At 48.7% G+C, this 21,250-nt stretch overlaps 1 protein-coding gene across 1 annotated transcript in view; it reads left to right on the top strand.

Moving 5' to 3' along the window:
• Window positions 1-21,250, top strand: part of LOC144607921 (uncharacterized) — a 511,597-nt gene that overhangs the window by 461,730 nt on the left and 28,617 nt on the right. The window contains exons 25-29 of the mRNA XM_078425055.1: window positions 2,248-2,376; window positions 4,459-4,587; window positions 8,580-8,708; window positions 12,178-12,306; window positions 14,872-15,000. Coding sequence (XP_078281181.1) covers window positions 2,248-2,376; window positions 4,459-4,587; window positions 8,580-8,708; window positions 12,178-12,306; window positions 14,872-15,000 — 645 coding nt within the window. The remainder of the gene's footprint in view (window positions 1-2,247; window positions 2,377-4,458; window positions 4,588-8,579; window positions 8,709-12,177; window positions 12,307-14,871; window positions 15,001-21,250) is intronic.

Here is a 21,250-nt window from a genome sequence, read left to right on the forward strand (position 1 = left end):
AATGGGTGACGTTTGGGGTTGAGACCAGTATCCAGAGAAGCTGCCTGTTCCGCTGAGTTATTGCAGCATGTTGTGTAAACCAGCATCTGCAGTTTGCTCCTATACTTTCCGGTTTTTGCTTCTCCCCACTGCTGACTCGGATTCCATGTGTGTTGGATGTAAATACTTACATCTCCTTCTTCAGATATAAACCCAGGCAATGAATTGCTTGCAAGCTATTTACTGGGAATGCCATCCCAGTTACCCAGATCATGATTCCGGACCTGGCTCCCTGGATACTTCCCAAAAACTGGAGTGTAGAAAGGAACTGCAGATGCTGGTTTATACCGGAGATGGACACAAAGTGCTGGAGTAACTCAGTGGGTCAGGCAGCATCTCTGGAGATGTGGGGGGATTAATTGGGAGCAGTCTTTCTTGGGTAACTCTATATTTGACACGTGTGAGTCTCCAGAGATGCTGCCTGACCCGCTAAGTTACTTCAGAACTTTGTGTCTATCTTCCCAAAAACTGGTGATGGACCACGAGACTTATGTTGTCATGGAAATGTGACAGGCACTTGTCCAGACACTTCCCACAGCTGGGAGTCAGGGACTGGAGTCAAAGTCAACTCCAGATTGGGAAAGAACAAGCTGGTTTCCTTCCTAAACTGCCAATATTTTGATTGGGAACAGCTTCATCGTTAATTTTACTAATAACACTTTTTATTTCCATATATTTTATGAGTTCAAATTTTCAGGTTGCTCTGATGGAATTGGATGACACTTTCTCTGAATTGCTCCCATTCCAGTAACACCAACTGCTGCACAATTGTACCTACTATTTATAATAGTGTTCATATCCAATTTTAATAGTTTCACAATTGGAGCTCCACATTCAGCTCGCAGGGCCCTCAGCTCTGGGATCCTCTCTCCAAACCTTTCCACTGCTTTACCTCTCTCGCCTCTTTAAAGATGCTCCTTAAAAACATGCTGCTTTAACCGTTTTATCGCTGAATACGGTGCAGTGTGGCATTCTGTCTGCTGCTGTGTTGTGGTCGTGTAAAGTCCTTTACAGTGCTCCAGCTGTCATCGCCATCTCTGTAACGCAAGTCATTAGTAAGGAAGGCTAATTCAATGCTAGCATTTCCATCAAGAGGACTGGAATACAAAATCAGAGATGCAATGCTGAGGCTCTATAAGGCACTGGTCAGGCCACATTTGGAATACTGTGAGGAAATTTGGGCCCCGTATCTGAGGAAGGATGTGCTGGCTCTGGAGAGGGTCCAGAGGAGGTTTACAAGAATGATTCCAGGAATGAGTGGGTTAGCATATGATGAGCGTTTGACAGCACTGGGCCTGTACTCGCTGGAGTTTAGATGGTTGAGGAGGGACCTCATTGAAACTTACAGAATAATGAAAGGCATAGATAGAGTGGATGTGGAAAGGATGTTTCCACTGGTGGGGGAGTCTAGGACCAGAGGTCACAGCCTCAGAATTAAAGGGCGCACTATTAGAAAGAGGGTGAGGAGTGACTTCTTTAGTCAGAGGGTGGTTAATCTGTGGAACTCATTAGTCAATAGTCAAGTTTATTTGTCACATACACATAAATGTGCAGTGAAATGAAAGATTACCCACAGTCCAACAATAAGAGCAATAAAAATAAGCAATAACACACACAATCATAAACCAACACAAAACAAAAAGAAACATCCATGACAGTGAGTCTCCTCCAGTCATCTCCTCACTGTGATGGAAGGCCAGAATGTCTTTTCTCTTCCCTGCCGTCTTCTCCCGCGGTCGGGCTGTTGGAGTTGCCACGTCGGGGCGGTCGTGGCTCCCAACATTGAAGCCCCCGCCGGGCGGAGAAAATCCCGCGGCCTATTGCAGGCCGCGCCGGACAGTGAAAGGTCCACAGCGGGCAAACCCAAGCCCCGCGATTCGGGGCGGGCGAAGACGCTGCCGCTGCCGGAGCTCCCGATGTCGACCCCCCACCCAGGGCAGGGCCTGCGAGCTTCCGATATCCACGCGGCCTGCGGCCAAAGAAGCCTCCGCAGGCTGTGGAGGCCAAGTCAGTGGATATTTTTAAAGCAGAGATAACCAAATTCTTGATGAGAACGGGTGTCAAGGGTTATGGGGAGAAGGCAGGAACATGGGATTAAGGGGCAGAGACCAGGCCTAATTCTACTCCTGTAACTTGTGAGGGGAGATGTTGTGGGCTCTGTGGCACTGACCACCTTCCGCCCCCCCCCCCCCCCCCCTCTGTGTGCAGCGTGTCCAGGACTGACCTTCGGGGAGAACTGCAGCCTGTCTTGTCAGTGCAGCAACGATGCAAGCTGTGATCATGTGACGGGCCGCTGCCACTGTGGTCCGGGCTGGACAGGAGACCAGTGTCAGACAGGTACGTGCCCATCCCGCCCACCCGCTCGCCTGCATGCCCGCCCCCTGCCCCACGGCCACTGGCAGAGCACAATGAATGAATGAATGAATGATGCTTTATTGTCGCATGTGACCAGTCACAGTGAGATTCTTTGTATTGCCTACCCAAGGTATGCAAAGAGACGCCACACAAAGGGCACCAACAAAGTTACACAGTATCCCACGCCGGCTCCTCCTTTGTTCCCCCCTTCCTCGTCGGCGGTTCCCCCCCTCCTCCTCCTCTGTTCCCCCCCTCCTTGGCGGTTCTCCCCCCCTCCCCCCTCCTCGGTGGTTCCCCTTGCCAGGTCATCCTTTGTTTCCCCCTCCCCCCTTCCTCAGCGCCCCCCCCCCCATCCTCCTTTGTTTCCCCCTCCCCCCTCCTCGGCGGTTCCCCCCCTCCTCCTCCTTTGTTTCCCCCTCCCCCCCTCCTCGGCGGTTCCCCCCCCCTCCTCCTCCTTTGTTCCCCCCCCCCCCTCCTTGGTGGTTCCCCATGCCGGCCTCTCCTTTGTTCTCAGCATAATGCCAGCATCATCTGCGGTCTTTTTCAATGCCCCCCTTCATCCTGAGGAGCAGTGCTGAAGGTTGAGGGAACGGGGTCAATACATTTGGGCTCCTCTGCCCTCCGGCTTCCTGGTTCAATAGGAGGCGATACATATTCCCAAACAACCCGATCCTGATCCCGATATCTCACTGATGAGAGATTCATTGTTCAGACTCGCTCGTCACTTTCCCCTATTACTCCCTTGTTCCCCCTTCTCTATCTCGGTCTCCGTATTCCTCCACATCCTTCTGCACATCTTCTCTTGGCAAATATTCCTTCCCAGCAACTCTCCCTACACACATCTCTCCATCTCTCCCTTCTCCAATCCCTCTCTCAATTGTTCTGCTCTCTGTCTTCCCATTTTTGCTTCTCTCTCTCCTTCCATACCACTCTCTTCCACAACACCTGTGTCTTTTCTCCCATCTCTCTCTCTCTACCACTCCTTCTCTCTCCCACCACCTCTCTCACACACTCTCTTTACCTCCTTTTCCACAGTCCCTCTTTTGTCCCTTCATTCTCTTTCCACCTCCTCTGTCTCTCCCTCACCTTCTCCTTCATCTCAACTCTCTCTCTCTCTCTCCCTCTCCCTCTCTCTCTCTCTCTCTCTCTCTCTCTCTCTCTCTCTCTCTCTCTCTCTCTCTCTCTCTCTCTCTCTCTCTCTCTCTCTCTCTCTCTCTCTCTCTCTCTCTCTCTCTCTCTCTCTCTCTCTCTCTCTCTCTCTCTCTCTCTCTCTCTCTCTCTCTCTCTCTCTCTCTCTCTCTCTCTCTCCCCCTCTCTCTCTCACTCTATCGTCTGTATGAACATAACCTGTAGGCAGTTTTCCTTCCACCTCCCTTGTTCCTCTCCTACTCTGCGTAATGCAGCACATTGCAATATATGCCATGAACCGCAGTGGTAGAGTTGCTGGCTGACAGCAGCACACACCCGCTTTCATCCTGAATACGGGTGCTGTCTATACGGAGTTTATATGTTTTCCCTGACCGCGTGGTTTTTGTCCGGGTGCTCCGGTTTCTTCCCACACTCCAAAGATGTAGTTTTGTAGGTAAATTGGCTTCCGTAAATCGCAAAATTGTCCTTATTGTGTAGGTTTGTGTACGGGATACGGACTCAGTGGGCCGAAGGGCCTGTTTCTGCACCATATCACTAAACTAAAACAGTTGTAAAATAAGAACAGAAATTGCTAGAAACATTAGGTCAGGCAGCATCTGTGGAGAGAGAAACTGAGATGAAGTCTCAAGTCAAAATGTTAACTCTGTTTCTTTCTCCCCAGGTACTGCGTGGGCACCAGAATATTCCAGTGTTCTCTATAGTTCAGATAGTTCAGATTTGCATGATTTTGCCCATGGATGACATTAACTGTAACTTAGTGGAGCCCAATCACATATTGCAGAACAATTTGATGCCCTGTTGTTGTAGCTATTTAATACTTCCCCAGCCCAGCATGTTCATGGGTTTTGTGATGTGCACCACTTTTAAAATCAAGCACAAAAACTGCACCTTAACGCTGTTATTTGAATTCCCCAGCATGCTCGCCTGGTTCCTACGGCAGCCGCTGTTTGCAGAGATGCATCTGTCAAAATGGCGGGTGGTGTGATCCCGTGACCGGCCAGTGCACCTGCCCCACAGGGTGGACCGGAGTGGCGTGTGAGCTGGGTAAGTCCACAAACAAACTGGCTCTGCTGATGATCCCTCTTACGATACGGTACGATACAACAGAACTTTATTTATCCCAGGAGGGAAATTGATCTGCCAACAGTCATAAAACACAAAATACATGACACATGAAATGAAAGTGACGAGTGGAAAGGATTGGGGGATGTGCAAAGATTGGGTGGGGGTGGGGAGGGGAGGGGAGTCAGTCTACCCCTCGACAGAAGGGGAAGGGGTTGTACAGTTTGATAGCCATAGGGATGAAGGATCTCCTAGATCTCCTGTGGCGTTTGTTCTGTGCTGCATCTTGGTGGGACCAGTCTGTTGCTGAAGGTGCTCCTCAGGTTGACCAGTGTGTCATGGAGGGGGTGAGCTGTATTGTCCAGGATGCTCTGCAGTTTGAGGAGCATCCTCCCCTCCAAGTCCCCCTCCAATGAATCCAACTCCACCCCCTGGACAGAGCCAGCCTTCCTGGCTCCAGTATCAGTGATGGGGAAAGCACTGGAACCTATCACGCAGGATACCACATTGAGAAGAATAATAGTGTAGGAAGGAACTGCAGATCATTCCAATTTTCCGTATATAGACTGGGAATCACATTCTGTTAAAGGGCTGGATGGTTTGGAGTTTGTCAAATGTGTGCAGGATAGTTTTTTGCAGCAATACGTAGAGGTACCTACCAGAGAAGGGGCAGTGTTGGACCTCCTGTTAGGAAATGAGATGGGTCAGGTGACGGAGGTATGTGTTGAGGAGCACTTTGGGTCTAGTGATCATAATGCCCATTAGTTTCAATATAATTATGGAGAAGGTCAAATCTGGACCAAGGGTTGAGATTTTGGATTGGAGAAAGGCTAATTTTGAGGAGATGAGAAAGGATTTAAAAGGAGTGAAATGGAACTTTTTGTTTTATGAAAAGGATATAATAGAGAAATGGAGGATATTTAAAGGTGAAATTTTGAGAGTACAGAGTCTTTATGTCCCTGTTCGGTGGAAAGGAAAGAATAATAATTTGAAAGAGCCGTGGTTTTCCAGGGAAATTGGACACTTGGTTCGGAAAAAGAGGGAGATATACAATAAATATAAGCGGCAGGGAGTAAATGAGGTACTTGAGGAATATAAAGAATGTAAAAGGAATCTTAAGAAGGAAATTAGAAAAGCGAAAAAAAGATATGAGGCTGCTTTGGCAAGTAATGTAAAAGTAAACCCCAAGGGGTTCTACAGATATGTCAATAGCAAAAGGATAGTGAGGGATAAAATTGGTCCATTAGAGAGTCAGAGTGGACAGCTATGTGCTGAGCCGGAAGAAATGGGGGAGATATTAAACAATTTCTTTTCTTCGGTATTCACCGAGGAGAAGGATATTGAATTATGTGAGGTAAGCGAAACAAGTAGAGTAGTGATGGAAATTATGAGGATTAAAGAAGAGGAGGTACGGACACTTTTGAAAAATATAAAAGTGGATAAGTCTCCAGGTCCTGATAGGATATTCCCTAGGACATTGAGGGAAGTTAGTGCAGAAATAGCAGGGGATATGACGGAAATATTTCAAACGTCATTAGAAACGGGGATGGTGCCGGAAGATTGGCGCATTGCGCATGTTGTGCCTTTGTTTAAAAAAGGTTCTAAAAGTAAACCTAGCAATTATAGACCTGTTAGTTTGACGTCTGTGGTGGGAAAATTAATGGAAAAGATACTTAGGGACAATATATATAATTATTTGGATAAACAAGGCCTGATTAGAAACAGTCAACATGGATTTGTGCCTGGAAGGTCATGTTTGACTAATCTTCTTGAATTTTTTGAAAAGGTTACCAGGGAAATTGATAAGGGCAAGGCTGTGGATGTTGTCTATATGGACTTCAGTAAGGCATTTGACAAGGTTCCACATGGAAGGTTGATTAAGAAGGTTAAATCGTTGGGTATTAATAGTGAGGTTGCAAGATGGATTCAACAATGGCTGAATGGGAGATACCAGAGGGTAACGGTTGACAATTGTATGTCAGGTTGGAGGCCAGTGTCTAGTGGAGTACCCCAAGGATCTGTGTTGGGTCCACTGTTGTTTGTCATTTACATTAATGATCTGGATGATGGTGTGGCAAATTGGATTAGTAAATATGCAGATGATACTAAGATAGGTGGTGTAGTTAATAATGAAGTAGAGTTTCAAAGTCTACAGAGAGACTTGGGCCTTTTGGAAGGGTGGGCTGAAAGATGGCAGATGGAGTTTAATGCTGATAAGTGTGAGGTGCTGCATTTTGGTAGGACAAATCAAAATAGGACGTACAGGGTAAACGGTAGGGAATTGAGGAATGCAGTGGAACAGAGGGATCTGGGAATAACTGTGCATTGTTCCCTGAAGGTGGAATCTCATGTGGATAGGGTGGTGAAGAAGGCGTTTGGTATGCTTGCCTTTATAAATCAGAGCATCGAGTATAGAAGTTGGGATGTAATGTTAAAATTGTACAGGGCATTGGTGAGGCCGAATCTGGAGTATGGTGTGCAGTTCTGGTCGCCAAATTATAGGAAGGATGTCGACAAAATGGAGAGGGTACAGAGGAGATTTACTAGAATGTTGCCTGGGTTTCAGCACTTAGGCTACAGAGAGAGGTTGAGCAGGTTGGGTCTTTATTCTTTGGAGCGTAGAAGGTTGAGGGGGGACTTGATAGAGGTTTTAAAATTTTTGAGAGGGACGGACAGAGTTGACGTGGGTAGGCTTTTCCCTTTGAGAGTGGGGAAGATTCCAACAAGGGGACATAGCTTCAGAATTGAGGGACAAAAGTTTAGGGGTAACATGAGGGGTAACTTCTTTACTCAGAGGGTGGTGGCTGTATGGAATGGGCTTCCGGTGGAAGTGGTGGAGGCTGGCTCGATTTTATTATTTAAGAGTAAATTGGATAGGTATATGGATGAGAGGGGATTGGAGGGTTATGGTCTGAGTGCAGGTGGATGAGACTAGGTCAGGGAGAATGGTCGGCGTGGACTGGTAGGGCCGAACGGGCCTGTTTCCGTGCTGTAGTTGTTATATGGTTATATGGTTATATAGATGCTGGCGTAAACCGAAGATGGACACAAAATGCTGGGGTAACTCAGCGGGACAGGCAACATCTCTGGAGAGAAGGAATGGGGTGACAGTTCGGGTCGAGACCCTTCTTCAGACTAGTCATGGGGATAAGGGAAACGATAGATAAAGATGATGATGTAGAGAGATAAAGAACAACGAATGAAAGATAAGCAAAAAAGTAACGATGATAAAGGAAACAGGCCATTATTAGTTATTTCTTTGCTGTGTGAAAACGTGAAGCTAGTGCGTCTTGGGTGGGGGAGGGATGGTGAGAGAGGGAATGTTGGGGTCACTTGAAGTTAGAGAAATAAATATTTATACTACTGGGCTGCAAGCTGCCCAAGTGAAATATGAGGTGCTGTTCCTCCAATTTGCGTTTAGCCTCACTCTGACAATGGAGGAGATCGAGGACAGAAAGGTCTGTGTGGGAATGGGAAGGAGAGTTGCAAAAGCTCCTGAACAGCCGGCTGTGGAGGCCAAGTCAATGGGTATTGTTCAGGCAGAGATTGATGGATTCTTGATTAGTACGGGTGTCAGGGGTTACAGGGAGAAGGCAAGAGAACGGGGTAGGGAGGGAAAGATAAATCAGCCATGATTGAATGACAGAGCAGACTTGATGGGCTGAATGGCCTAATTCTGCTCCTATCACATGAACACGAACAGGCCTAAACAGATGTAAGTCTATTAGGGGTCAATTCACCATCCAGATCTACACTGTTGTAGGAAAACAGTAGGCATATGGCATGTGAGGTGGACCTTCAGTCGTGGGTGAGTGTGTCCCAACCAAACTAACCCAGTGTTGATTGATGTCCAAGTAGATCATAACATGGGTCAAGGAGTTGATTTGATTTCTGCTTTAGCAAGTTAGGTTTATCGTGAGGGGCCAGGGTCTACCAGGGTGATTGGTTTACAGTGTTGCCCTTGCTTCCGACAGAGTGTGCGTCGGGGAGGTATGGAGCGGACTGCCAGCTGCAGTGTGACTGCCTGAACGAGGGGCAGTGTGACGGGCACAGTGGCCAGTGTTCCTGCCACCCTGGATGGATGGGAGCACAGTGTCAAACCTGTGAGTGCAATCTGCTTCCTGCTCACTCATAGCTGGGATTGTGTGTGGTTGGAAGGCTGCCATCTGCAGCTCATGTCCAAGGCCCAGAAGTTAGCATTGGGTACCTTCCTCTGGAACAGTTCTCAGCACTCTCTCCTCAATGAGATTACTCCTCAACTCAATAGCCAGAATATCCTTCTGGTCTCCAAATTTGAGGAAGGATATTCTTGCTATTGAGGGCGTGCAGCGTAGGTTTACTAGGTTAATTTCCGGAATGGCGGGACTGTCGTATGTTGAAAGACTGGAGCGACTAGGCTTGTATACACTGGAATTTAGAAGGATGAGAGGAGATCTTATCGAAACGTATAAGATTATTAAGGGGTTGGACACGTTAGAGGCAGGAAACATGTTCCCAATGCTGGGGGAGTCCAGAACAAGGGGCCACAGTTTAAGAATAAGGGGTAGGCCATTTAGAACTGATTCAAAACTTTTTCAGTCAGAGAGTTGTGAATCTGTGGAATTCTCTGCCTCAGAAGGCAGTGGAGGCCAATTCTCTGAATGCATTCAAGAGAGAGCTAGATAGAGCTCTTAAGGATAGCCGGTGGTATGGGGAGAAGGCAGGAATGGGGTACTGATTGAGAATGATCAGCCATGATCACATTGAATGGCGGTGCTGGCTCGAAGGGCCGAATGGCCTCCTCCAGTACCTATTGTCTATTGTCCATTGTCTATAAACTCAATCCACTTGCCTGCATGGTGGCACAGTGGTAGAGTTGCTGCCTCACAGCGACAGAGACCCAGACTATGCCAGAGACCCGGGTTCAATCCTAACTACGGGCGCTGTCTGTAGGGAGTTTGTACGTTCCCTCCGTGACCTGCGTGGGTTTTCTCCGAGATTTTCGGTTTCCTCCCACACTCCAAAGACATTCAGGTTTGTAGGTTAATTGGCTTAGTATAAGTGTAAACTGTCCCTAGCGAGTGTAGGATAGTATAAATGTACATGGATGGTTGTCGGCGTGGATTCAGTGGGCCAAAGGGCCTGTTTCCGTGCTGTATCGCTAAACTAAACTAAACTTGTTCACAAACAGAAGCAGTTTTTCAGCATCCATCCATCCTAGCCAAGCCCTTCATTATTGCAAAACCTCGGTCAGGTCTCATTGCAGGGACAGGAGGCAGATGAATGTCAATCAGCAATACCAAAGCAACTTGCTACATCCGCTGAAATCTGGAATAAGATCTCAGCATCGTAGCTCCACGCTGACTATAGAGGTTCTGCAACTCCATCTTTCTCAGTTATTCCAAGTATTTATCGTGCACTTGCACTGCATCCAGACTGACCCATTGCCCGCTGGTCTATTTTGCCAGTCAACCAGCATCTCTCTTGTCAACCGCTCCAGCTTCCCACCTGATTACAGACCCTCCAATTTATTCTCTCCCACCTCTTCTCTTTTTTTCACCTTTTGCCCCAAATTAACAACGTCAAACTGTTTAGAAATGATGCATAAGACAAGACATGTGTAAGAAGGAACTGCAGATGCTGGTTTAAACCGAAGATAGACACAAAAAGCTCAGCCGGTCAGGCAGCATCTCTGGAGAGAAGGAATGGGTGACGTTTCGGGTCGAGACCCTTCAAGGCAAGACACTTCAGCACAGCTACTCCATGAATGTGTCTGTGTTCCACATCAACCTTCCCTCATCCTATTCCATTTTCTCCATCAGCACATCCTTTTGCTCCTTATTTAGCTTTCCCTTAAATGCATCCCATATTATTTACTTCCCACAGCCCTGGTTTATTTTGTATAAACAAAGAAATGCAGGTGCTGGTTAATACACAAAAGAACCACAAAGTGCTGGAGTAACTGAGCGGGTCAGGCAGTATCTCTGGAGAAGAGGAATAGGTGATATTTCAGGTCAGGAATCTTCTTAAACTGATCTCATCTGCCTGTACATGATCCATATCCCATTATTCCCTGCACTTCCTTGTGACGTTTCACAGAGTGCTGGAGTAACTCAGCGGGTCAGGCAGCATCCCTGGAGAACATGGATAGGTGACGTTTCAGGTCAAGTCAAGTCAAGTCAAGTCAATTTTCTTTGTATAGCACATTTAAAAACAACCCACGTTGACCAAAGTGCTGTACATCTGATTAGGTACTAAGGAAAAAATGAAACATACAGTAGCACGCAAACATAACAGCACATACAAAACAGTTCACAGCGCCTCCTCAATGAGCCTCAAACGCCAGGGAGTAGAAATAGGTTTTGAGCCTGGACTTAAAGGAGTCGATGGAGGGGGCAGTTCTGATGGGGAGAGGGATGCTGTTCCACAGTCTAGGAGCTGCAACCGCAAAAGCGCGGTCACCCCTGAGCTTAAGCCTAGACTGCGGGATAGTGAGTAGCCCCAAGTCGGCCGACCTGAGGGACCTGGAGTTAGAGAGGTGGGTTAGAAGATTTTTGATGTAGGGGGGGGGAATGTCCATTTAGGGCTTTATACGTGAATAGGAGGAGCTTGAAGTTGATTCTGTACCGTACAGGGAGCCAGTGGAGAGAGGCCAGAATCGGGGTGATGTGGTCCCTTTTACGGGTACCCGTCAGGAGTCTCGCTGCGGCGTTTTGGACCAGTTGCAGGCGGGACAGGGAAGATTGGCTGATCCCAGTGTATAGGGAGTTGCAGTAGTCTAGGCGGGAGGAAATGAAAGCGTGAATGATTTTTTCTGTGTCTTTGAATTGGAGGAAAGGTTTGATTTTAGCTATGGTACGAAGTTGGAAGAAGCTGGCTTTTACCACAGCGTTGACTTGCTTATCAAATTTTAATGCAGAGTCAAATATCACGCCGAGGTTTTTGACATGCGGTTTGACTAGGCAGGATAGGCTTCCAAAACTGCCTGTTATCGATTTGATGGAGTCGGGGGGGGCCGAATAGGATGACCTCAGACTTGCTCTCATTTAATTGGAGGAAGTTCTGTGCCATCCAACATTTTATGTCCTCAAGGCAGTGTAAGAGGCTGTTTAAATTTGACTGGTTGTTGGGTTTCAGGGGGAGGTAAAGCTGAGTGTCATCGGCATAGCAGTGGAAAGAAATGCCGTGCCTTTGAATGATTTGGCCAAGGGGGAGCATGTATAGAGAAAAGAGAATGGGGCCTAGGATGGAGCCTTGTGGAACTCCGCAGGAGAGGCTAGCTGGAGAAGAGGAATAACTGCCTATGTTGATGACGAAACTCCTATCTTTGAGGTAGGAAACGAACCAGCTCAGGGCTCGAGACCCTTCTTCTGACCCTGCACTGAAGAAGGGTGTTAACCCAAAACGTCAGCTATCCATGTTATCCAGGGATGCTGTCTGGATGGCCCAGTTACTCCAGCACTCTGTGTCTCGTCATGGGTGATGTTGCTGAGTTTGGTGTTGGACGTCGGGTGGGTGCCTAGTGTTTGTTCCCCGCAGTCTGTGTCGGTGTGTTGTTGGAATTGCAATCTGACCCTCGCACCTGTGTGACAGCTTGCCCTGTGGGACTGTACGGAGAGCACTGTGAAGAGCACTGTGATTGCCACCATGGGTCCCTGTGTCACCACGTGACGGGCATGTGTCTGTGCACCAAGGGATGGAGAGGGAGACACTGCGAGAAAGGTCAGTGATGGTCACCTGTGACCTCGTGGCGGTCACGGTCACGGTCAGCCCTGCAATTTTAATTTGTTAGTGAAATAAAGCTCTATTGTTACCCTTGAGGAGAACGATGAGAATGGGGCAGAGAGATGAGAATGATGGATGTGGGACCAAGGGAGAGGTGGAGCAGTGAGATAGAGGGATATGACAGAGAGGAGAGTACGTTGGATTGAGAGAAATCGTGGGGAGATGAGGAGGTAGGATTGAGGTTTAAGGTGAGTCAGTGGAATGTACAGAAAATGGTGGCGTCATGGGGGAGTGGGAATGAGAGGCATGGGAGGGAGTTGGGATCGTAGGATCAAGGGAAATGGTGGGACAGAGGGACTGAGGGAAATAGTGGGGAGATGAGGAATTGGATCAGGGGTTGGGATGACCAGGTGAGTCAGTGGAATTTGAAGGAAATGGCAGAGATATGGGAGAGAGTTGGGGTCTTGGGATCGTGAAATGATGGGCCATTGAGGGAAATGTGGACAGGTGGGTCAGTGAGGCTGAGGTGAGGTCAGGGATGTGGTGGGTCAGTGAGACTGAGGGAAGGCGGGGATGTGGTGGGTCAGTGAGGCTGAGGTGAGGTCAGGGATGTGGTGGGTCAGTGAGGCTGAGAGAAGGCGGGGATGTGGTGGGTCAGTGAGGCTGAGGGAAGGCAGTGATGTGGTGGGTCAGGGGACTGGGGGAAGGCAGGGATGTGGTGGGTCAGGGGACTGAGGGAAGGCAGGGATGTGGTGGGTCAGTGAGACTGAGGGAAGGCGGGGATGTGGTGGGTCAGGGGACTGGGGGAAGGCAGGGATGTGGTGGGTCAGTGAGACTGGGGGAAGGCAGTGATGTGGTGGGTCAGTGAGACTGAGGGAAGGCGGGGATGTGGTGGGTCAGGGGACTGGGGGAAGGCAGGGATGTGAGTCAGTTGAACAGGACTGAAGAGGACGGATCAGGATTGAGAGACACGATGAGGAGATGTTAATGGGAGTGAGGGGAATGGTAGGAATTTGGATGCATGAGTTTACAGATTTAGTAAGAAGGCTGTTCATGGATTGAAGGTAATAGCATTAGCTTTACAAACGTTGGTTTGAATTATTGTGTTCCTTTTCTAAAACTTCTCAGACATTTAATACCATGAATATCAACTCTTCCTTGTCCTCTAATGATTCTTTCCAAAGTCTCACAGCTATAACATTTCTTGCTGTTATGGTTTGGCTGTGCAACAATCACAAGTTGTTGGTTAAAGTCATGTTATTTAGATAGTTTCAAAAATCTGCGGGAATCCCTTGTAAAACATAATCCAAATCTCTTGTTCACTTCAGTGTTCGTGGTAGCTCAGTGCAATTAAACCCCTATGGGGGACAGAGAGAGTGGCTTCCACATTCTACTGCTCTCCTACTAGGACCAGCATCCAGTTCAGTTCAGTTTATTATCACGTGTACAGAGGTGCAGTGTGAAGCTTTTGATGTGTGCTATCCTGTCAGCCAAAACCATCAGCCAAAGTTCCAGGAGAAGTAATACACAGAAACAAAGTAACGTCTCAAAGTACCAGTCCCCCTGCAACCAACCTACAATTAGGTGTAATCTTTTCTTTTGAAAAAAATCTTTCTGCAAATTCTTGAAGATGTAGCTTCGATGGTAATGACAGAGAAGGTCTCATCTCTGTTGTGTTTGCACTGTGCCGGTGTAACAGGGAGTTGGCCAAAAAACAGAATGCCCCTGTGAAAGACAGAGGTGTGCAGCTGTGAGTCAGAGTCATGGTGATGGCAGTATGGTCACAGAACAAAGCAGCAAGGCTGGGGGAACCCATGACAGCTACTACAACTCTTCGCAAACACTCAACTCACCACAATTCCTTTTTAATCTCCTTCTAGTTTTACAATTAACATTTGAAGTGCACATTTTGTGTCTCGTTTTCCATTAGGCGACTGAGTTATTGTAAATCCTAATAGGCTCTAGTGTGTCGGGAATTGATGAGAAAGTGGGATAACATAGAACTAGTGTGAACGAGTGATCGCAGGTCGGCATGGACTAGGTGGGTCAAAGGGCCTGTTTCCATGCTGTGCCGCTAAACTAAGGTCACTCCCCAATGCTGTGTCTGGCCCTGGCTTAGACATGCTTCTCTGGGTAACAGTGGACCATAATTAGTCACTTGCATGGGTCCTTCAGACAAACATTTTTGACCCTATCCACACTTTTACTGGTTGCCTTGTACTAACTGACTGTTCACTTGCTGCCTAATATATCCCACCCCTTGACAGGTGCCATTGTAGCAAAATAATCAATGTTATTCACTTCACCTGTCAGTGGTCATAATGTTTTGGCTCATCGGTGTAGAGTGATAGAGTCGTCATAGAGTTGTAGAGCTTGGAAAAGGCTCTTTGGCCCAGCTTGCCTATCTGTCCAACATGTCCCAGCTACACTTGTCCCACCTGCCTGCGGTTGGCCCATATCCCTGTAAACCTGTGCTATCCATGTACTCCTCTCCACTCCTCATTTCACACTGTTGTAAGTTGTTGTTGATTGTAACGCCACCTTACCCTTTGCTTACTGCAGCTTGCTGGCCGGGCTACTATGGCGATGGCTGTGTGCACCAGTGTAGCTGTCTCCACAGTGAGCCCTGTAACCATGTAACGGGTGAATGCGGCTGTCCTCCAGGGTTCACGGGCAACGGCTGTGAACAGGGTAAGTGTCTCGTCCACTTCCACCTCACCCCACCCGTCATGAAACCACTGGCAAAATGGAACTAAAATCAAATCGGCAGGTTCTGGAAAAAAAATGCTGGGTCATTTTTTGTGGTTCGATTTAACAACGCTAACTTCGTATTATTGTCACATAGATGAGGTACAATGAATAGATTTGCTTTCAGATTTCTCAGATCAGATAATCCGATACATAAATACAATCTGGTAGCATGGGTCGGCACAGTGGCACAGTGGTAGAGTTGCTGCCTCACTGTACCAGAGACACGGGTCTGGTCCTGGCTATGGGTGCTGTCTGTACGGAGTTTGTCTCCGTGACAACGTGGGCTTTCTCCGGGTGCTCCAGTTTCCTCCCGTACTCCAAAGACGTGCAGGTTTGTAGATTAATTGGCTTCGGAAAAATTGTAAAAGGTCCCTAGGATATAGGATAGTGCTGGTGTGCAGGGTGATCACTGGTCAGCATGGACTCGGTGGGCCGAAGGGCCTGTTTCCACACTGTATCTCTAAAGTCTAAAGTCTACAATGAAGTCAAACTTACTGTAAGTACAATAGATAGAGCAAAGGGGAAGATGCAGAGTGTAGAACATATTTCTCAGCATTGAAATCCCATTCGTTCCACAGACAAAGTCCAATGTCCGCAATAGGGTCGCGGTGAATAGAAGATCATTAGAATACTTGGAAATGGTGCTGGATCTACAGGTAGGAAAGGGATTTAAAATAGAGCTGTTTAGTTGGTTCCATTTATAACATAAAATGGGACTGGCAGTGACTGAAACAATTTCACATAATCACTTTGAGATGCAGCAACTATTGTGTTGAAAAAAGATGAGCACGGCAAGAGACGGCTATAATGACGAGATTGAGGAACCAATCCATCTGCACTTGGTAACATTCGTTGAGGGGGCATTGTCGGCCAGGGTTGAGGGCCAGCTGCCAGCTTGTTTTTATACAGGCAGAGGAGAAGGGACTGCACTGGAGCTCTGGCAGGGCAGCACGGCCTCACAAGAGGAGCAACCTGCCCCCAGTTATTAATCACTGCAATGGGACATGCCCAGGCCCTTCCCATAGTCATGCAGCGTAGAAACAGGCCCTTCAGCCCAGCTTGCCCACACCGGCCAACACGCCCCACCCACACAAGGGTGTAGGAAGGAACTGCAGATACTAGTTTACATCAAAGATAGACACAAAATGCTGGAGTAACTCAGCAGGACAAGCAGCATCTCTGGAGAGAAGGGATGGGTAGAATCTCTGGATAGAATATGTCCCACCTGCACCTTGGTCTGCCTGCCTGCCTGTCTGTCTGTCTGTCTGTCTGTCTGCCTGTCTGCCTGCCTGTCTGTCTGTCTGTCTGCCTGTCTGTCTGTCTGTCTGTCTGTCTGTCTGTCTGTCTGTCTGTCTGTCTGTCTGTCTGTCTGTCTGCCTGTCTGTCTGTCTGTCTGCCTGCCTGTCTGTCTGTCTGTCTGTCTGTCTGTCTGTCTGTCTGTCTGTCTGTCTGTCTGTCTGTCTGTCTGTCTGTCTGTCTGTCTGTCTGCCTGTCTGTCTGTCTGCCTGCCTGTCTGTCTGTCTGTCTGTCTGCCTGCCTGCCTGTCTGTCTGTCTGTCTGTCTGTCTGTCTGTCTGTCTGTCTGTCTGTCTGTCTGTCTGCCTGCCTGCCTGCCTGTCTGTCTGTCTGTCTGTCTGCCTGCCTGCCTGCCTGCCTGCCTGTCTGTCTGCCTGCCTGTCTGTCTGTCTGTCTGCCTGCCTGTCTGTCTGTCTGTCTGTCTGTCTGTCTGTCTGTCTGTCTGCCTGTCTGTCTGTCTGCCTGCCTGTCTGTCTGTCTGTCTGTCTGCCTGCCTGCCTGCCTGTCTGTCTGTCTGTCTGTCTGTCTGTCTGTCTGCCTGTCTGTCTATCTATCTCTAAAACTCTCCTGTATATATATAAATATATATATATAGATTTAGAATTGTTCCCGAACTACAGCCAAAACAGTACACGACAGTGCAAACATTTTAGGCCCACCCTTCTCACCATTACCTGAATAAACCCACTTTTGTTACTTTTAAAAAACAATTTACTTAATAAACTTTACTAAAAGCGCACCCCCCGGGAGGACCGGCTCCCGTCCCGGCGTGCCCCACGCCCGACCTTCCTCCCGTGGTGCAGCGCAGCGGCAGTGGCGGCGGCAGGAGAGGCTTCGGCTCCACGCCCGGCCCAAAGGAGAATCGGGGCCGAGGTCAGTGCCTTCTCCCTGTCCCACTCGAGGCCCCCGGGAGACACTCCCCTCCCTGGGGACACTCTCACCCACCCACGGCAACGGGTCCATGCTGTCGCCGACGTTCCCCGCCACCGATCTGCGCTGGACGCACTGGGCTCAGGTAAATGTCTTTACCCTCTCCCCCCTCGCCCGCCCACAGACCCGGGGGATGCTCCCTGCCCAGCAACGGGCCCTCGGGTTGCCGGGGCCGCAGGATCGCCAGTTGCGGCAGAGTTCCCGGCAAGCAGGAGAAACGGGCCAAGGCTGGACTGCCCGCAGCAGAGATTTGCAGCCAGCGGGTACACACCTGTCTAGTATCCCTCGAAACCTGTCCCATCTGTGTACCTGTCCACATGATTCATAGACGTTGTGATAGTCCCTGCCTCAACCACCTCCCCTCAGCACCTCATTCCATACACACACCACCCATTGTGTGAAAAAGCTACCCCTCAGGTTCCTATTAAATCTCTCCCCCCTCACCTTAAACCTATGTCCTCTGGTTCTTGATTCCCCTACTCTGGGCAAGAGAATGTGCTTCTACCCAATCTGTTCCTCTTATGACTTCGTACATCATGATTCTGAATGTCTTTAATGTGAATAAAACACCCCAAGTTCCCCTCTCACAAATAGCAAACTAGACCACCAGGGCAGCACTGTGGCACAGCGGTAGAGTTATATAAGAAGATAGCTGCAGATGCTGGTACAAATCGAAGGTATTTATTCACAAAATGGTGGAGTAACTCAGCAGGTCAGGCAGCATCTCGGGAGAGAAGGAATGGGTGACGTTTCGGGTCGAGACCCTTCTTCAGACTGATGTCAGGGGGGCGGGACAAAGGAAGGATATAGGTGGAGACAGGAAGATAGAGGGAGATCTGGGAAGGGGAGGGGAAGAGAGGGACAGAGGAACTATCTAAAGTTGGAGAAGTCGATGTTCATACCACTGGGCTGCAAACTGCCCAGGCGAAATATGAGGTGCTGTTCCTCCAATTTCCGGTGGACCTCACTATGGCACTGGAGGAGGCCCATGACAGAAAGGTCAGACTGGGAATGGGAGGGGGAGTTGAAGTGCTCGGCCACCGGGAGACAATAGACAATAGACAATAGGTGCAGGAGGAGGCCATTCAGCCCTTCGAGCCAGCACCGCCATTCAATGCGATCATGGCTGATCACTCTCAATCAGTACCCCGTTCCTGCCTTCTCCCCATACCCCCTCACTCCGCTATCCTTAAGAGCTCTATCCAGCTCTCTCTTGAAAGCATCCAACGAACTGGCCTCCACTGCCTTCTGAGGCAGAGAATTCCACACCTTCACCACTCTCTGACTGAAAAAGTTCTTCCTCATCTCCGTTCTAAATGGCCTACCCCTTATTCTTAAACTGTGGCCCCTTGTTCTGGACTCCCCCAACATTGGGAACATGTTTCCTGCCTCTAATGTGTCCAATCCCCTAATTATCTTATATGTTTCAATAAGATCCCCCGTCATCCTTCTAAATTCCAGTGTATACAAGCCTAATTGCTCCAGCCTTTCAACATACGACAGTCCCGCCATTCCGGGAATTAACCTAGTGAACCTTCGCTGCACGCCCTCAATAGCAAGAATATCCTTCCTCAAATTTGGAGACCAAAACTGCACACAGTACTCCAGGTGCGGTCTCACCAGGGCCCGGTACAACAGTAGAAGGACCTCTTTGCTCCTATACTCAACTCCTCTTGTTATGAAGGCCAACATTCCATTGGCTTTCTTCACTGCCTGCTGTACCTGCATGCTTCCTTTCAGTGACTGATGCACTAGGACACCCAGATCTCGTTGAACATCCCCTCTTCCCCCTCAGTTTGGTTAATGAGGACCGAGCGCAGGTGTTCAGCGAAGCGATCGCCGAGCCTGCGCTTGGTTTCGCCGATGTAAATAAGTTGACATCTGGAGCAGCGAATGCAATAGATGAGGTTGGAGGAGGTGCAGGTGAACCTTTGTCTCACCTGGAAAGACTGTTTGGGTCCTTGGATGGAGTTGAGAGGGGGGTAAAGGGACAGGTGTTGCATCTCGTGCGGTTGCAGGGGAAAGTGCCCGGGGTTGGGGTGGTTTGGGTAGGAAGGGACGAGTGGACCAGGGAGTTACGGAGGGAACGGTCTCTGCGGAACGCAGAGAGGGGAGGGGATGGGAAGATATGGCCAGTGGTGGGGTCCCGTTGTAGGTGACGGAAATGTTGGTGGATGATTTGTTGGATCTGCTGGCTGGTGGGGTGGAAGGTGAGAACGAGGGGGATTCTGTCCTTGTTGCGAGTGGGGGGAGGGGGAGCAAGAGCGGAGCTGCAGGATGTAGAAGAGACCCTAGTGAGAGCCTCATCTTTAATGGAGGAGGGGAAGCCCCGTTTCCTGAAGATCGAGGACATCTCTGAAGCCCGAGTGTGAAACACCTCATCCCGGGCGCAGATGCGGCGTAGACGGAGGAATTGGGAGTAGGGGATAGACTTTTTGCAGGGGACCGGGTGGGAAGAAGTGTAGTCCAGATAGCTGTGCGAGTCAGTAGGTTTATAGTAAATGTCCGTCACTAGTCTAACTACAGCGGTAGAGTTGCTGCCTTACAGTGCCAGGGACCTGGGTTTTTAATCGTGACTACGAGTGCTTGTCTGTATGGTGTTTGTATGTTTTCTCAGTGAGTTGTGTGGGCTTTCTCCGGGATCTCCGGTTTCCTCCCACACTCCAAAGGCGTATAGGTTTGTAGGTTCATTGGCTTGGTATTGGTGTGGGTTAATTGGTTTGGTAAATTGTCCTCAGTGTGTGTAGGATAATGTTAGTGGGCTGGTTGGCGTGGACTTGGTAAGCCAAAGGAACTGTTTACGCGCTGTGCCTCTAAACTAAATTAAACTAAAAGCCAAGCAGCAGAAGGTGACAGTGGGACTGATGACTGAAGCTAGAGAGGTGAGAGTGTTGCAAGTGAAGCATAGGATGGACCTGCAACCTCACTCTCACACTGCCTGAACATCTTCCTGCTGCCTCTGGATGCTTGGTTCCCACCACCTCCCCCCACCATCCCCTACCCCCCAATCCATGGCCTGCCCTGGTGTGGAGGGGAGTGGTAATGTCTGGGAGAATAGGTGGGAAGAATCAAATAGGATTAGTGTGGGGCTATTCACAAAATGCTGGAGTAACTCAGCAGGTCAGGCAGCATCTCGGGAGAGAAGGAATGGGTGACGTTTCGGGTCGAGACCCTCTGTGGGGCTACTGGAAATAGGTGCATGATGATAGCCATGATGTTAGTTTAGTTTAGAGATACAGCATGCAAACAGACTCTTCGGCCCACCGAGTCCACACCAACCAGCGATCCCGCACATTAACACTATCCTACACACACTAGAGGCAATTTACATTTATTCCAAGCCAAATAACCTACAAACCTGTACGTCTTTGGAGTGTGGGACGAAACTGGATAACCTAGAGAAAAGCCCAGGTAGAACGGACAAACTCCGTACAGACAGCTGGTCTCTGACGCTGTGAGGCAGCAACTCTACCGCTGTGCCATCGTGCCACCCATGATGCTGAATTTCTGGCCATAGTCCGGAATTTGCAGGATCATTTCATTCCAAAGCGGAAGAAAGATTCTAAGGGGAGTAGGAGGCAACCGTGGCCGACAAGGGAAGTTAGGGATGGAATAAAACGAAAAGAAAAGATGTATAACACAGCAAAGAGTACCGGGAAGCCAGAGGATTGGGAAACTTTCATAGGACCACAGAAGGTAACAAAACGGGCAATACGGGCTGAAAAGATGAAGTACGAGGGGAAGCTGGCCAAGAATATAAAGAAGGACAGTAAAAGCTTCTTTAAATACGTTAAGAGAAAAAGAGTAGCAAAATCAAATATAGGTCCCTTGAAGGCAGACATGGGTGAAATTATTATGGGTAACAAGGAAATGGCAGAAGAGTTGAACAGGTACTTCAGATCTGTCTTCACTAAGGAAAATACAAACAATCTCCCAGATGTACTAAAGGACAGAGGATCTAGGGG

This window comes from Rhinoraja longicauda, chromosome 30 (assembly GCF_053455715.1).
Source record: "Rhinoraja longicauda isolate Sanriku21f chromosome 30, sRhiLon1.1, whole genome shotgun sequence".
Lineage (NCBI taxonomy): Eukaryota > Metazoa > Chordata > Chondrichthyes > Rajiformes > Arhynchobatidae > Rhinoraja > Rhinoraja longicauda.